The sequence below is a fragment of the Erpetoichthys calabaricus genome, chromosome 2 (genome assembly GCF_900747795.2).
Source record: "Erpetoichthys calabaricus chromosome 2, fErpCal1.3, whole genome shotgun sequence".
Classification (NCBI taxonomy): domain Eukaryota; kingdom Metazoa; phylum Chordata; class Cladistia; order Polypteriformes; family Polypteridae; genus Erpetoichthys; species Erpetoichthys calabaricus.
Window position 1 is genome coordinate 107629991 of NC_041395.2, and position 18660 is coordinate 107648650.

An 18660-nucleotide genomic window follows, 5' to 3' on the forward strand; every position below is an offset into this window, starting at 1 on the left:
ACACAGATACTCAGACACACACAGACACCTGTCCTCTTGTTAAGGTGCATTGATCTCAGCATCAAGATTGTCTGAAATAACATGAAACATCATTAATGTTATTGGCCAGAATCTGGGTATCAGTCACACTAGCATTTTCTTCATTAATGGCTTGATTTCAAGGCACTCTTATTGAAGATACGTGTTTCCTGGTGTTTTTTACTATTTCTTTTTTCGTGTGTTGAAAAATATTTTGTTATTTTCATGGTACTTATAGTTGTTTATACTTGCAGCTTTAAAAGCATAAATGAAGTACACTATATGAATTTGAAAATAATACCCAGTCTTACATAACAATGCATCTGCTAAATGTAAAAACACTTCACCGTAATTTAGGGCTGCATTGAAACTGTAAATGTTGTATAACACAGACTACTATATCCTATACTGACAGGCTTGTGTTTTCAGGGATGACTGGATGATGAAGTACGAGTGGAAGGAGTTAGGGGTTCTCCTTTTTCAGAGTTCTTCAAACAAGGCTAACTTGAGTGTGAACATTTTGGGAAGTTTTTAGTTAGGTCTCTAGAATCAGATTTAGATTCCTTTCATGCTAATGTACCTAGCCACTTAAAAAAAATCACTTTAAGGGTATTTTGATCCCCTAAAATCATCCTCAACAAACACTACAGCACACTAATAAAATAAAAACAATATTGTTAAAATAGTAAAATAGATTAAAGAATCATTCAGCAAAGCCACTGTACTCCAAACAATAACAATGTTCTTAATTGTCTGTAGCTTTTGAGGTTAATCAGGTGAATAACTGTATTAAAATGAGAAAAAATTACATGAATTTATTATCATGCAGATACTGTAAAAGCCGTGCACATTGATAACAGGAAAATGGTTCTATGTATTTTGAAGTCTAAAAATTGTGTTGTATCCCTGCTCTCTTAAACTACTTTCCTAAATTGTACTGGGAAACTAAAAACTTTACCTGACCACACTGCATAAGAAGAAAAATAGATGTTTTATTTTTCAAAAAAGCAATGGACACATGTGAGAAAACCATGTACAATGAGAAATGTAATAGGAATATATGAAGCAGACATAATATCCTGCAGTAATCAGAATGCAGTAAACAAACTTTAGGTGACAAATCTAAAAAATACCCATCTGTGTCCATGGAATGAGGAATACTGTATATCCTGAAGGTAGATGTGACAGGAGCTGTGTAAGGACTATTGTACAAAAAGCACCTGAAAGTATGTGACATGTAGGCTCAAAAATGTAAAACACAGATATGGACATCTCTAAAGCAAAGAAACCAAAGGCAGAAGTGAGAAGCACTATCATGAAGAATACAAAGAGGTGGCATGAACAAGTGATTTTACCATGTGAAGAGAAGGCACGAGTGTGGGCATGTTTTACTGTTATTATTTAATTATGTATTTATTACAATCTATTTCAAATAATGCCTCTCTAGTCACTTACCTATTATTGATTTTTAATTATTTATTTATCTATTATACTGTAGTATAGTTCTTTACCTGTCTTGCACTTGTCCTGTGTTTATGTACACAGATGACACAATGTCTAACTTGTATCTCAGAATGGATGAATAGTAACTTTCTCAAATTAAATAAAGAAAAAAACGAAATCTTAGTGATTGGCAATAATGGATACAATGAGGCTATTAGAAATAAACTGGATGCATTAGGCTGTGGTGGGTTGGCACCCTGCCCAGGATTGGTTCCTGCCTTGTGCCCTGTGTTGGCTGGGATTGGCTCCAGCAGACCCCCGTGACCCTGTGTTCGGATTCAGCGGGTTGGAAAATGGATGGATGGATGGATGCATTAGGATTAAAAGTCAAATCGGAGGTAAAAAGCTTAGGGGTAACCGTTGATTGTAATCTGAATTTTAAATCGCATATTAATCAGATCACTAGGACAGCATTTTTTCACCTAAGAAACATAGCAAAAGTTAGACCTCTTATATCATCGAAAGATGCAGAGAAATTAGTTCATGCGTTTGTTTTCAGTCGGCTAGATTACTGTAACGCACTCCTCTCAGGACTACCCAAAAAAGACATCAATCGTTTGCAACTAGTGCAGAATGCAGCTGCTAGAATCCTTACCAGGAAAAGAAAATCCGAACACATTTCTCCAGTTTTGATGTCACTACACTGGTTACCTGTGTCATTCAGAATTGACTTTAAAATTCTGCTTATGGTTTATAAAGCTTTAAATAATCTCGCCCCGGCTTATATATCGGAATGTCTGACACCTTATATTCCAAATCGTAACCTCAGATCCTCAACTGAGTGTCTCCTTAGAATTCCAAGAGCAAAACTTAAAAGAAGTGGTGAGGCGGCCTTCTGCTGTTATGCATCTAAACTCTGGAATAGCCTGCCAGTAGGAATTCGCCAGGCTAATACAGTGGAGCACTTTAAAAAACTACTGAAAACACATTATTTTAACATGGCCTTCTCATAACTTCACTGTAATTTAATCCTGATACTCTGTATATCTAATTCATTATAATAACTATTCATTCAAAATCTGTACTAACCCCTACTCTCTCTTCTGTTTCCTTTTCCGGTGTCCTGTTGGTGGTGGCGTGCGCCACCACCATCTACCCAAAGCACCATGATGTTCCAACAATGATGGATGGATTACAAACCAGAAGTCTGTATGACCATCAGCATCAAGTGACTCCGTGAAAAACCCGAACTACAAAGAGGACTATTTCATTTATGTTAGGTAGAATGCCCAAAGGGGACTGGGCGGTCTCGTGGCCTGGAACCCCTACAGATTTTATTTTTTTCTCCAGCCTTCTGGAGTTTTTTTTTGTTTTTTCTGTCCACCCTGGCCATCGGACCTTACTCCTTTCTATGTTAATTAATGTTGTCTTATTTTAATTTCTTATTTTGTCTTTTATTTTTCTTCTCTTCATTATGTAAAGCACTTTGAGCTACTTTTTGTATGAAAATGTGCTATATAAATAAATGTTGTTGTTGTTGTTGTATGTATATTTTGTACTGCAGTCCTGGGAACGTTATTATTGTTGCAATACTGAGTATGAATGATATGACAATAAAGCCGCTTGACTTGACATCACGTAATGTCTCTAATGGTAAACACCATCCCAAAGCACTTGACTTGTACCAGAACATATACCTTCAGGAAAATGAACCGCCCAGGGTCACAGTGTTACAAACCGGTTTTAATCTATCAGATTCAAGTCCTACTCCAATGACAAGCGATGCATTAAAACAACACCCACCCACTCCATTACTTTTCATCACTTACTGCACTGGTACAGAAGGTTTATACGTTGGATATCTATAGAACTCAGGCCAATCCTCTGTCCAATTGTCACATTGGGATTTGGGATAGGAGTGATAGTGTATTCATTTGTTGTGTTTGAGAAAGCATCCCTGAAGAAAAAAAAAAAACAAAAACATTTTATTAAAGATCTGCACTGAAATCATAAGGTATATAAAATGTGAATATGTACACATGTCTCAGCAGGGTTCTATTTAGGCGTAGGCTGCAGCCACACCTAGGACAGACCAAAGTCACATTTGATAACCTTCTGTAGCAATTTTGTAAGCTTGTGTGTGCTCACCTAGGATAGTGCATGACTGATGTGTAGTCATAAGGGGTGCCCAGGTTGTTCGTGTTAATCTTTTGAAAGTTGTTGACATATTCTGTGGGTAAAAAAAAAAGCAACTACAATTTTTATCAGTTTTTTTGAATGCCTACATTGATTTCTATAAAAGGCGTCTCTGCACAAGAGTTATTTACTGCCTGTCACATGTCACCATACAACATTTTCTTTCCAAGTAGGCAACTTCAATAACTAAGCCTCCCAGTTACTGAATTTTACAAAATGAGCACATTATGGTAAAACTGAACAGAGTACCTTTAAAAATATAAAGTCAGAAAAAATATAGGAAGGAATGAAACAGGCTTGGTGGCACAGTGTTTAGCACTGCGAAGTCAAATGTATAGTGCATTAAAAACAATTATAAATTGAGGTAAATTCATCAATGGTTGTGTAGAATGATAAAGGACCGGACTGCATTATTGACTGTAGATACTGTAATAGCATTATTCTCTTTTTAAATGTTATGACACCCAGTACATAACATCTCTATATCAGCTTAACAATGGTGTGAAACTCTCCTAAACTATATCAACTGTACATATAATATTCTCAGTGTACATTTAATCTAGAGTGTGCATAAAGAAATAACTGCCTTTTGCCAATGTGCCTGTTATAATTAAGTGAAGACAGGCATTACAGGAAGAGACATCATATATATATATATATATATATATATATATATATATATATATATATATATATATATATATATATATATATACTGTATATATATATATATCCCTACCTCTTGCTTTTCTATCACACAGTTTAGTTAACACTCTAAAATAGTGACTATTTAATTAGGCTTTTATTATGAACTTATTTCTATGGCATTGTTACCTAAAACATAAAGTATTAGCACCAAAAATCACCTTGTAATGTCTTTCTTGTAAATAAATTCTTTAAAAATCAACTTTTCAGAATAGTGACCACATAATTATGCTTTGATTTTGTGCTTATTGTGCTTTTATTTTGTGCATTATCACTGCCTAAAACATAACAGCACAAAAGCCCATAACTATTTGCTTGTGACATTTATATAAAATGCTCCCAAAATATCCATACAGACAATCAAGAATGATGATGATGTGTACCTATGCCCAGCACTGCGGGCTACAGTAGCAGTCAGTGTTCTTCTTCATGTAACAACACAGAGACTTGACATGCTACACTGGTGCTGCCTTATTTCACATACCAGGACTGATGTACTGCCAGTCAATACGGACATGCTGATCTCGATCACTGCGACTCTGCTCATGTAAGAAGCCCAGTACATGATTAAGTTCATGTTGAATAACTCCGTTAAAAAGACAGGTGTCACGTTGCAGTGAGACCACTTGCTTCCCTCCGACCTTTCCCACAGAAGACCAACACCTGTAAGAAAAAAAGAAAAAAGAAACATCTTTGGAGAGGGGAATGCAGCAAACCACTTTCTATAATCATGTATAACAGCTCTCACATACCCATTTTGTGGTTCAATACTGACGTAATCTTTTTGATTAGTCCATGGAATAAATTGAATGCAGGCTTTAGAATAAAAGTCAGTCATTGCACCAGTGATGGTGATTTTGTCCAGTGGGCCTGAAAGAAACAGAAATAGTTGAAACTAGAGTATATAATGAGATTGCCAAAAAACTACCATTTCTTTATTTGCCTAAAATGGTTATATAAATGTGGGTGAATATTCAGTACAGCAATCTCGTTTTCGGTGTTTCTAACTCCTAAGCTTTTCCATTACGAAGTATAATGAGAGCTACAGCCTACCTGGGCAGTGGCAGGTACAGTACATCAGAGGGAGCACTCACTCATATTGGTCCAATTTAAAAATGCCCATAAACATAACTAACATGTTTTAGGGATATGAAAGGAGGCTATAGCATTCTGAAAAACCCAAATGTACATAGAGAAAGTGTAAAACTCCACATGGGCACACACTCATCCATAATTTATTATTTTTAATACCCCTTTCAAGATAAATACTTTTTTGTTTGCAGTTGATTCTTAAATGTTATTTTAAAAATGCATTTTCTTTAATCTATTCTTAATTCAGTATAATTGAATCTGTTAATAGGTAGTAAAATTACCAATAAGCTTTTTTCACAAAAAGGGATCTATCTATCTATCTATCTATCTATCTATCTATCTATCTATCTAAATACAATAAAAAATATTTAAGCAAAATATTTGGAACGTCTTTTAGTAAACAGCACATGCACACTATGGGAGACTGTGGGAGGCTCAGCTTATGTAGTAAGTTGGGGACAAACAGGGGTGAGACATACCTACTAATGTTTTTTCCTCCTTCAGCCCTTGAGTGGAGGAGAAGCCCTTTAGAAGACTGATGGTCTCCCCCAAAAGCCCTATCCCCTATCAGTCGCCCAGCTACTAAACAAATGTCTTAATGGCATGCCCAGAGACATATATATATATAAATATATATATATATATATAATTTTTCGTTAGATACATCTGATTAGCAGTTTTAGGCAACATAAAGTGGCTTGTCAATCACTTGAAGCCATTGAAGTTCTAGCTTGATTGATTGTTTATTTGAATACTCTCCTGACATTTATCCAACACTTAGTTTTGGAATCACCGCGAAGGTCTCAGGTCTAACCATTGCTCTCATGTTTTCTGGAGTTTTTGATCTCTGCCTTTGACCTTTAAATTTTATGCTTTTTGCTCTGCCATTTAGCTGCAGTCTGTTCTGCACTGCATTAGTAAGATTGTGTCTAGCAAACTATGTTCTTCTTTTCTCTCTCCAACTCTAACATTCTTAATTGCCTTCATCTGTGTTTTTTATGACACAGCTATGACTGACTCATAGCTTTTGAATGCTCAATGTAAAATGGGTTATTTCACTGTACCAGCACCTTCATTATGTTCGGGTGAAATTGCAGCTTGCGGTATTGGCATTTTCTTGACATAGCCCAATGCCACTTGGAAAGAAAAGTAACAGATCGCAATGATGAAAAGTAACAGAAGTGGATGATACATAAAACCATGACACAATTATAAAGTGTCCTGATAGTTTAAAAATATGAATAACATAACATTTTCAAACCCGATAAATCCAATTCAGGGTCACTTAATAAAAAGGCATATACAAACTTAGTCTAAGGGTTTGAAGTCCAGAGTCTTAACTACTATATTACACTATCACTTTACAAGAGTAGACATCACAGTCCAAATTCTGGGTCGGGTAACTGTTTGGAGTTTGCATGTTCTCATTTCTTTGGATCCCAAAGAAGTGCACTTTAGATAAACAGGCAGCTCCAAACTAACTTGGTGTGTGTGTTTGCATGCTTTTCGATGGGCTAGTGTTCTAACCATGGTTGTTTCTTACCTTGAGCCTAATGCCATTGGGGCAGAGTCTGGCTCCCCATGACACGGTTTAGGATTAGACAGGTTTTAAAAAGAGTTAGGGGGAATTCATATTATTTTTGTTAACCGATTCATTTCTTGTTAGATCTTCACACCAACTGTTGACAGCTTATTCCATTTTCACTAGAGTTTTATTATGCACTCAAGACACTGTCTTTGCAGTTTTTTGCAGCACCAGCAGCAAAACATTTTCACCTTTGTTTTTCTTGCCTGTAAATGTAGTGAACCACAGACTGCTGGGAAAGATGGGAATGTGGGAAATTATTATTGATTTATTTTGGATGAATACTTGACCGAATAACAAAGGCCGAGGGATTTTGCGTACAAAACATAAATAGGCTCAAGATTAAAAAATGATACAAGCAGCACTCAAACCACAATGCCTCTGATCTACAGCTAGACATGATGCCATCTGTGTTATTCTGCTTTCTCCATAAATTGGAACTAAAATGCCCATTTCTGACTACTAAAAGAGAACTTTCACCATGGTTGTCTCTGATTTTTAACCATTAAATTAACTTTTCAGTGAGGTACCTGAGAGTAATGAGCTTGACCCATTAGTGAAAAGTATTTCCCTGATGTGGCGTGCAAATAGGTAAGTGGTAAACTGCAAGAGGCAGGAAAATAAAGTTTAGGTTGCCAAAGGCTAAGTGTTTGGGCTTGAACTGCTTAAATTTCAATAAAATTTGGAAAAATGGGGATGTTCTAAAACTTTTGACTTTAATAGTGTTTGTATAATTTCTTAAAGTGTGATTTAATAGATGAATGGATCGAATTGACTGCAACTCTATGCTTGTAAAAAAAAATAAGCTTCTATGTATGTGTTGTTAATAGATTGCAAAAGTGGGTTTATTTGCCATAAACCAGTGTTTCTCAACCCATTGTTGGGCCCACTAGATGGACTGTTAGCATAAGTTAAAAATAAATAATCAACATACAATTTAATGTTTTAGGGAGCTACTGATTGCAGATTTCACTTTTGCATCCAGCCAAAGGGACATTTTGCTCCTGCATATTGAGGAACTAAAACGACTGACATAGGTCCAGTTACGAGCAGATAACCTGTTATACCTCACTCGCCTTATTATTTATAATAATAATAATATTTGATTTATATAGCACCTTTCCCATGCTCAGGGCTTTAAGAAAACCAACAAACATAGGTAAGGTCCTTGAATGCCCCTTAGCATCATCTACTCCAAACTCTTCCAACTCCATACCAATCTCACAAGATTCACCCAAAAACCCTGAACCAAACAAGAATGTTAAAAGAACATATAATCTAGATTTTTGGAAATATTGATTTACTTTTACTGTGAAGTGTGACAAACACATGAGGCCTTCAGGTATAAATACATTAGGAAACGAATCATTCTATTTATAGAAGTAAATCATTTTAGGTTATTTAATGAAAAAAATGGAAATCTTGAGGCTTTACAAAAAAAAAACACATTCTGGAAAATATGAAAATTCTGTGGCTTCACTACGACACATTCTAGTGTGTTTGTACAAGAAGCAAACAGGCACTCTGGCATTGTCTCGTTCCACAACAAATTGCCATATACTGTATAAGAAAACGGACACAATTGCAGCAGTGCTCTTCTTGTGCCCTGCAATATACAGTAAGTGTGCACTTAAATACTAGACAAGGCAAGCTGCCAGGAAAATAAAACACGCTCTGCACTCTCTTCAATTATCGCTGATTTTGACAAACTTGTAAAAAAAAAATCACACAAGCCTATATTACCAAGTAAAAGGCAAATTAATACTAAATTTGATTCAGGATTAAACACCAGTGTGTCCAGTTATTTCTGTACGAGTCCTGCGTGTATTTCATCTATTAATGCACACTTTATTTAAATATACTGTAATTTCTTAACGTGTGTTATTCAGGTAAAAATGTTAGTTAGTTTACATTAAAAAGTATGCTAATAAACTGTTATTTCTAAACAAAAATAGACTGAACCTCATCCCATGGCCACTAACGTTGGCGGGAATAGTGGGGAAACACATAAAAGCCATTGATATTAAAGGTAAACTGGTTGTCTGCCGTCGTTTTTTCTCCCATCTCCTCCAGCCTTCCTCGCTATCCCCGGAAAGCCACTAATAACCTGGACCTGGCTTGAAATCTGGAAAACGTCAAGTGATCCGCTCTAGAATGACACGCGGCCTACTCCCCGTGACCTGGCGCGCGGGGACAGCACGTGATTTCCGATGAACGCAACCACTTACTCCGCGACTGCACCTGCAGCTTTGACGTCAGAACGCGGCTGGACTGATTGGCACAACCTGCTGCTTCAGCGTAGCCAGAGAACCTTGGCGATTTTGTGCTTCCAGATCGGCCATTTCCAGAACAGTTGTACGTGTCCAGACACTGTCAGGTTGAGTCCAATACATTGTAACTGACTTTCACAGTTCAATAGACTCTTAAATTGATGTGTGACTTTGAAAATTGAAAGAGAATATTTTCATTACTTCTATAATATTGCGATACTTATTTATCCCCAAGGGTTCGGGTGCCTTTTGTGATATTTGTACATTTTTAACTTTTGATTCCGTCACAGATATTTTGGTGTACCACAGTGTGCTTTCGTTCACTTGTCCTATACACAAAAACACTGGGAAAACGGCACGCGTCATGTGGCTCCGCTATAGAAATGGTACGCGCTAGAAAATATCTTTGATTAGTGAGCCACAGGCAAGCCAGGAGGTTCACTCGGGGTCTCCTATAAGTAACTAAGTGAGACTTTTTATTATAATCTTAAGCACCTACTTGACCATGCACAGTATTTCTCTTAAGAGCCAGCTCTCCGCAGCAAGTCATCGTTACCAATAACTTGAGCATGTTAGCTCTCTTATTGGCAACGGACTTAACTCTGGCAAACTTTAAGCATCGCTTCGTTCTCTCTCGTTCGTTCGTTGCAGCCATCGGCGAAGGGAAGATAGTTGCTTTTCACACTGTCAAGAGATTTTGCATTTGCTCTCAGTAGAAGCCATAATAATAAAAAATGTAAAATTCATAACAACCGACACCACCGGAAATAAAATCACCATTTTGGCTATACTGTAGATACATAGTATACTCGGATCATTGACTATAAGGGCCTGCACGGTTTATTTGGAATTAAAGGAAATAACCATCCAAGTCACAGACTATATGCCTATATATAGTGTGTGAGCGTGTAAAGGCGACGGTTAAATTAAAAATGTTCACAAAATAATAACTCCCATTATAAATGTGTAAAAGCCGGGCAATGTTTGATCCAGATGACAGCTCGCGTTGTTTTACTCAAGTTCAGAATTTCTTTTGAATTTATATGAAATCGCAAGTATGTTATTACAACGCGCTAAACGCTTGTATTAGTACCACCAGCCTCTTCCGTGTTGACCGATGTCTATAATAACGCCGAAAAAAATATTCCTTAGTTTTACACCTTTGCCTTGTACTACGTTCAGAGGGCTATTAATCCAAGCTTACCAGTTGGGTGTTTCACGTGAAAGACCTACGAAGTCGGAGCTCTGAGTCGGGACAATTCAGAGAGAACAAAGCTATAAGAATTAACTGAGTTGACACGCAACGCTGTCTTTTTACTTAAGTCAATAACAGACAGACAAAAATATATAATCCAGCTAGACATAAATTACATTATTGTGGTCGAATGCTATTTGGTGGGAGGCGATGCGTATAGTTTTCACGTTATTTACAAGAAATAATAATGCAGTAATATCCTTAACTTTTCGTTGACCAAGTAACAAATCAAAAAGGACTTTGCGCCATGATGCGAGAATCCAAAAACTCAGGGATGACCCGAAAGCAGCATTAAACTAAAGACTTCATCAGTAACGGCTTGTTACTACAGAATCATCCTGGGACGTTCAAATCGAAAAATGGGCAATTAAAAAATCTATCTCATGCTTGGAAGATCATTATGTAATGATAGGCGTTAACGAAAGAATTTTTCGAAGTAAACGTATTTTATTATCAAATCTGTGCCTTGCACTTTTATCTCATACTCTATATCGGACGCTTTTGTTTCGCAACATTTTTCTGTTGCGGTGGATGTGTGTGTATCAATTTTCTAGGTAACCCTTAAGCAAAAACAAGCCAAACTCAAACTCCGACACTGTTTAGGTTTGACTGTTTAGATAGTCAAAATAGTCATTTAGTTAAGAACAAGACAAATCGTGTCTGATATTACCCCATTCCTGTGGAATAGTAGTAGGAGGTGCCCACCTTTTTACAATCGGATATTATTGTTTCTATTTTATTGCTACGTACAACACCAGGAACAAAAGTCGAATCAGTTTACTGAACCCGGAGTAATAGGCAGCTTACAGTCCTCATTTGTTGAAAAAAAAAAATGGTACCGCACTTGTTGTTGCACCATTTAAGGGTGTTGTTAACTACACTGTTCCCTTCATAGAATAACTTCACACCTGTCACCCCAACATCAGAATTTTAGAGTTAAACTGACAGCCTCTATTGTTCATTCTATACTACATCAAAATAATCGAACTAATAGTAGCCCTTAAGTGAAAATGGCATACAAAATACTTACTGTATGACCTGTCTAATGTAAATGGAATATAGACAACACCATTGGATGACATCGGCCAGAAGCAGCTGGCATTCTTGCAAATAATAGCATTTCTGGTGTTTTTTGTCCAAATGTCTCCCTCAATCAACAGGTTCAGAATATCTGCAAAAGAATCATAGCCGGTTCAGGTAGTGACAGAGTTAAAGTATCCTATTGATGAAAATAGCATTAGCTGAGGTAAAGCAAACATTTTTCACTGTGCTGAAGTGCACATACCTAAATGAGGTACAAGCCACAAATCATTCATTAGACCCAAACAAGAAGGCATATTTAGGGGCCCTGTAAAATGCCCTCAATCAAGCTGGTTGTTGCAGCATTGCTTATCTCGAGTATTCTAACATTTTTGAACAATGTGGGCATGATAGTGACATGACTGTAGTGTAATTCATGAGTGAAAGCTGAATTATGAATTTAAACAAATGTTTTGCTTTGTCTGCAAGTAAGTTTTAAAAAAAAAAAAGAGTGAGAAAAATTCAAACACACTGTGTACTTTTTTGTTCTAAAACCAGCGTGGCTCACAGACCTATAAAATACCCATATTCTGAAAATCAGAATTAACTGGAAAGAATGCAAAGACCCATAAGCTATCCAGAAGCCATCTGAGGGGCAAGGGAAGCCAGAGCCTATCTTGGCTTGATCAGGAATTAGACAGGAATCAATGTATGAAGTACCAGGCCGTGAAGGACATAATCACATACATAGCCACACTCGCTCAACAGAGTAAAATTAATTTCACAAGTTAAAACATCAGTTTAAGCTGCTCCTGCCAATGGTCTAGGCACTCTTGTATATGATACTGTTAGAAGGAAAAACAAATTAGGAAAACTCCTGCATCCTTTCCCTGTATGGGACCATTACATTAAAGATGATAGCAGGCTGCACAAGTGTTTGGTGTTGTACGTCAAGTAGTTGAAAGAAATGCCCTGATGATTTTACAAGAAATGTATCGATATGGTATTTGGATAATATATCATTCCTAAACAAGCAACTTTTATTTTATACATCAGTTCTTTGTAGTAAGAACCATCTCAAAGTGTTTGCTTTGCCAGTGCAGTATAGAGCTACATCTAAACACATCAGCAACAGGCGTAATAACTTTACCATACATTTCTGTGGCCAGGAAACTAGAAAGCCTTATTGTACTGTTTATAGTTTCTCTAGTATGTGTTGTCTTAAAGTATTTGAGTATTTCTCTATTATGTGCTGTCTTAAGGTATTTGTTTTGCAATTAAAAAGCGTTAGTACAAAGTATTTTGAGCACGCATCAAAACGCACAATAACATTGATATATTTTTATGGTCAGGAAGCAAAATTTATTTTTGTGTAGCACTTTTGTGTCCTAAAAAATTCCAAGACAATGAACAAATACAGAGCAGTAGTACAACTGTTCACAAATATTTTTCCCAACTAGAGCACCTTGTTAACCACCAGATTAAGTGTGGTATGCAGGGTCACACAATGGTCAGCATTCAACCAAAAACTTCAGTTTAAATTCTAATGCCTTAGACACCAGTCCTTACTGCTTGCTTGATTAGCACAGTGTTTTCAATTTGTTTTTTAAATTTCTTATGTTAACTCTTTCAACTTTAGATTTCTCACCTTTGTTGGAATCAATAATTCTGGTAAATACATCTGGAGAATCTGGTACACTCCGAATCTCTCTATTCCCTGCAGAAATATAAATGAAATACAACAATATTGTCACCATACAGAGTTGTAACAACAATTGTGGGTTTTGAGAGTATATTTAATTAAAGTCAAGTTTCATCTCTGTAGTCACCTAACACAGCAGCTGAAGTAAAACCATTTCAGGAGGCGAGGAGACAATGGTGTTCTGGATGATTGCGATTTAACCCACCTTTTTAATCTATTTAGTGAGCCCCTGACTTTACTTACGGCTGTAATCGCATTGATTGAACATAGATATACCCACCTTTCTCCAGCAAGGAGTCCTGTAATGGAAATAAAGAGAAAAAAAACAGTTAGTCTGTCAATAAAATGACAGGATTGCATATTTTAACCAACCAGGAGCCTACCTGGATTATTGGCATTCCATGTAGAAAACCTAGAAGGAGTAGAAAAGGAACTGCAAAGTAGTTCATGTTTGGAGGGAAACAACTTTTCCCAATATGCTTAAAGAACAGGAGTGGTTATCAAAGTAGCCACATGAGGTGTTTTTATAGTGTTGGGATATCTTGATATTCCATATCCTTTGTAATTCAGATTAATTGGGAGGAGCTTCATGTAAACTCTGTAATAAGAACCACTGCTCAGGATCTGTCATTTTATTTCTGAGCTTCATTTGTTGCTTCCCCAATATCCTCCACTCCTACCACAAGCAGCCCAACCCCTTTCCTGGAAAGGCAAAACCGGTGGGATAGTGCCTTGTCTATGTTCAAAAGCTGGTCCTCCTGTTTTCACTGGAACACATTGGGACACTTCAATGGAGCTTTGAAAATGTCATGTTTACAAGCACATGACAAGCAAAAACTGGAAAGTCTATCTATGGAGGAGTGGATAAGCATTTTATGTAAATTCAGTATGTTGCATATTTAAGATGATTCCAGCTAAGACACATAGTATCTCTCAAGGTTACTGTTCACAAAAGTCTCTGTCCACACTCAGTATATCAATGACTAACTCCCTGTAAAACTGTAGCTACTCTGAAAATCTTGCAGTATGCAGTATTTATTACTAAGCCTGGGTAAAAATATCGATTTTCTGATTAATCATTATTTTTCATTTAAATGATTCAGTGTCGATTCTTACAGGCTCGAGATCGATCTTGTGAATCTTTGGCCTGTCTAATTATTATATATGTAGATTTTTGCTCATCTTCGCTTTTGGTGTCCAATCCAGTAGTTGCTAATATGCCTGTTAATGCTTTCTACAGAAAAAGCACTTTACTACCGCATGTAAAATGATGTGTCCTCCTCAACTGAAATTAGCACCTACACTTAAATCAGATGTGTAGACTTACTACGGATTCAAACAGTGCGTCGATAATGAGCAACTGGATTAAAGCAAAACTATATGTAAGCTGTGCAACTCAGAAGTTAAGTATTGTTGTAACACAACAAATTTGAGAAATAATTTCTCCAGAAGTTACCCATAAACATAATCTCAGTCGACATCCAAACAAGTAGAGCCTAAACAATCTGCACTAGAGAAAGCATTTAGCTCCATGCTTCCATTTAATTTACCTTGTGCCCAAAAAATAACAGCATCTATAGCAGTTTTTACCTGTAAAGATATGAGACCCTATGCCATTGTTGAAGACGAGGCCTTTCAACAAATGATTCAGGTTTTGGTATGCTATACCAATAAAGCAAATGAGTGAAGTTATAGTATCTAGGCTTTATGAAGATCTTAAGTAAAGCATCACCACGTTTCTCATGTCACTACTTTAAAATCGACTGGGCACCTGTGACGGATGTGTTGCAGACAAGAGTGCTGAATGCCAGTCACACCAGGAGAAGCCTCACTGCTGAGAAAGCTGGCTGTTGTTCCAGAAACCTTTCTAGCATTTCCAGTGCACTGTTCCATTGTTGGAACAATCTCAAGTTTGTATGTTGGCAAGTCCAATAAATGTTGCTTCTCTTTAATTAAGTGGCTAGGTGTACCACTATGGTGGAAAAGTTTGCAACGTGCATCACCTAGACAAGCAATTTGGCTTTTGTTGGAATTATCATAGCAGCCAACATGAAGTAGTTCACCTGTACCATTAGATCATAATAGCGGCATTGTCAGTCACGATGGCGGTTTCTTTTTCTTTATGTTCCATTCTTCCAATGCTGCTGTCAACATGCACCAGACCTAGATACTCTTTTTAAAATGCTTCCTTTTTGTCTGAGGAATAACGGTGAGGACACATTTTCAAGACTGATTAATGTGACTGCTACATGTGAGCAACTGAAGATATCTGTAACCTGTAGGATTATAGAAAAATATGAGTCTTCCCTCTGTATCTTTAATTTCAGCTAACTTATTTTAAATGTCCAATAGGGGAATAAATTTGGCTAACAGTTTAGCTGAAGGGTGTCTACATAGAGATTCAGAACACACAAACAGGTTACTGAATAACATTTATTATTTTAGAAGCAATATTTGACTATTTTATAATAATATCACTCGTAAGATGTTATAGATGTTTTATAAAGTAGATGTCTTTGAATTGTATTAAAACAAGGATCTCCCCATAATTTGTGTGGACTATGATGTTTTGATACATGTTACTTAAATTATGGTGAATGAGTGCAGTGCTGTGATTTTTTTTTAAAAAGCAATAATATTTTGTTCCCAATCTTGCAAATACTGCTAATAACTGTTCATTATTATTGGTGCTTGTAATTCCGTGCTTATGTTATGAAATCACTATGTAGATACCCTTCAAATAAAATGTTACAGAAATTTGTTACATTATAATAATGATCTCTGTGAATGTTTAAGTGATCTCTAAAAAAAAAGGTAGCATTTCAAATTTCAGTGCACGCTAATTCAATTAAGATAAAATCGATATCGAATCAAATTGGGACACTGTGAATCGAAATCAATTCGAATCAGGCCATCAGCGCTTATATCCAGGCTAGTTTAATACAGACTAAATAAAAACTCAACCAAAATATACGCATAATAGTTAAAATCTTCAGTCACAGACAATAGGGAGATCACAACATACCAGAGAATAATAAAGAATTTGTGACTGAATTTTTGAAAAAAAAATGTTGGAGCTAATTTACAACCCAACTGAAAATCTCAGAATAGGGCTAATGGAGGACTGCATCAGAAATATTCTGACATATTTGGACAACCTGGGATGTTAAGTTTTTGACTTAAATGAAACCTCAAAATTAAAGTTTGAAAATTTTAAGACAATAATGATCTAGGTTTTTAACTAGTAAAACAAAAAAAAATTCTTCATATAATGTCTTATAAAGCAAGCACCATCACAATATTCTTTAGTAAGTAAGTTACGTAATGAGTGGAAAATATTAAGACTGGGACCATTTATACAGAGCTTGTAAGCAATGGATTTAATTAAAGCAATTACCAGTCACTCCTGCCTTAAGTTCATTATTCTCTACGTACAGATAATTGGGCATTACTTTTTGCAGTTCTGTGACTGTTTAAAAACAGACTGTAAACTACCGCTTCTCCTAGTTACACTGTACAATGTGGAATTTACCATACTTGTAACCTCCATACATGTACCAATTTGTCTTTTAAAGTATCACCTTTTGTATTTTTTTAAGTATCCACTAAAAAAAGAGCATTTTGATAGCCCATTTTGCACAGTGCAGTTGTTACCAAACATGGAGCCCATGAAGCAGCCTGCAGCGTTGCACCAGTCTGTTGCCAGCCCAATTAAGAGTTGCTAATGAACCTAACACACATATATATCTTTGGCATATGGCAGGAAAACCCAAGCAGATATGGTAAGACTCCACATAGACAGTGCCCTGGTCAGGCTGCGAATACAGGACTGTTTGTTGCTTTGAGGCAGCAGTGTTAATCACTGTTGCCACTATTAGGAAAAGTACTGTGTAACATTAACATCAATTTTCTTCAACCTTTGTGTGTTATCTCAGTGGTTCCCAAACTATGTCCTGGGGATCCACTATGGCTGCAGGTTTTTGTTCCAACGAACTTCCATTTTTTATTGGGCTCTTAGCCTAATTAAATGAGTCATTATTTCCCTGTTTCCGTGTTTTGGAGTCAATGTACAAATTACAAACTAAGTTTGGTAGATTTTTATTAAAATGTAATAAGTAGTTATATGGGGAATATGTAGTTTTTTTTTAATTGTTAACAGTATTTGAAACCTAATTCTCAGTGTGCTTTTCCAGGTGTTCTGGTTATTTAATTGATTATTTACTAATTAGCAGCTCTGACATTGAAATCGTTGCTGTTTTCATCTTCCTGGTGTCTGCTATGCTGGTTGTTAATTGTTAGTATTAAGGTTAAATGAAGAAAGCAAACTACACAGGAAAAGGAGAAAATAATAGAAAAACACATTAAGAGAGTTAAGCATTTATAGCTTTAGAAAAAAATAGAAATAAATGTCTTATAAATGTAAAAACCATGCTGTTGTGTTTTTCTGAATGAAGAATAAGAGTGGAGTAAAAAAAAACAGCTAATTAAATGAGATCAGTTGTTATCGATTATTATCACCGATTGTGAATCTGGTTGAAACAAACACCTGCGGCCACAGTGGGTCCCCAGGACAGAGTTTGGGAACCACTGTGTTATCTCATTATTTCTCATTCCTAGTCCTGGGGGGATAATGACAACTTAAGGCTTTACTTCCGAAGTTTGTTTCCTAAGTAACACAGTGGTGTAGTGGATACTGTACCAACGCTATCTCACAAGACTTATATCTTGGTGTACTTCCCATATATAGTGCCTGTTTTTTTTCCCCGAAGTTTTTTCCAACAGTTTAAAGATGTGCAAGCTAGCTCAGTTGGTAAATGAGTGCACCATTCAATGAACTGGTGAATTGTTTAGTTCTAGGTCTCGCCTGGGATCATAGATTAAATAACCAAACATAAACATCTACAGTAAAGTTTTTGAACCCACTATTTTCAAACTTATGGAGTCAATGCTTATCTCCAAAGCACTGGGTGTATTGTATTAACCAGCCCACTATAGGATGCAAGTCTTTTATAGTAAACTTGTTCCAACCAGACCAATTCAGGATCACTGATTAACTTAACACATAGATGTTTAACATGGTACTTGATAACCAGGGGAAAAACAATGTGGTATTTACAAAATCCGAAAAGATGCAGAAGACGCCCAAGAGTGAAACCCAAGGTTTAATGAGGAAGTTGCTCCAACTAGTGTGCCATTTTGCTGCCATTGTTAGTAACATCTTTGTCACCATTTCCATACTGCTTTGTCTGGTGATGGTCACAGTAAAAACATGCTGAGCAGGCTATTATTATTATATATGTATATTTTTGGCAATTGATCAGTCACCTCTTTGTGATACATGAGAAAATGAACATACACAAAGAAAGCCCGCCCA

The 18660-nt window shown here is 36.4% G+C and overlaps 1 protein-coding gene across 1 annotated transcript; it reads right to left on the minus strand.

Moving 5' to 3' along the window:
- Positions 1-39: 39 nt before the first annotated feature.
- On the minus strand, positions 40-13735 carry LOC114645323 (hatching enzyme 1.2-like). The gene is made up of 9 exons (XM_051922506.1): positions 13670-13735; positions 13567-13585; positions 13233-13301; positions 11595-11735; positions 5115-5232; positions 4847-5025; positions 3610-3691; positions 3291-3418; positions 40-71 (listed from the first exon to the last, which is right to left on the minus strand). The coding sequence occupies exons 1-9, from the start codon at positions 13733-13735 to the stop codon at positions 40-42; spliced, it is 834 nt and encodes a 277-aa protein (XP_051778466.1).
- Between the last annotated feature and the right edge of the window lie 4925 nt (positions 13736-18660).

Excerpts from the sequence above, each read along its gene's own strand:
- LOC114645323 (XM_051922506.1), bottom strand. The coding sequence starts at position 13,735 with ATGAACTACTTTGCAGTTCCTTTTCTACTCCTTCTAGGTTTTCTACAT. Across the intron at positions 3,692-4,846 it reads CTGGCAGTACATCAGTCCTG|AATATGTCAACAACTTTCAA; the intron begins GTATGTGAAATA and ends TTTTACCCACAG. Across the intron at positions 72-3,290 it reads AAACCTTCTGTACCAGTGCA|ACAATCTTGATGCTGAGATC; the intron begins GTAAGTGATGAA and ends ATGTTATTTCAG.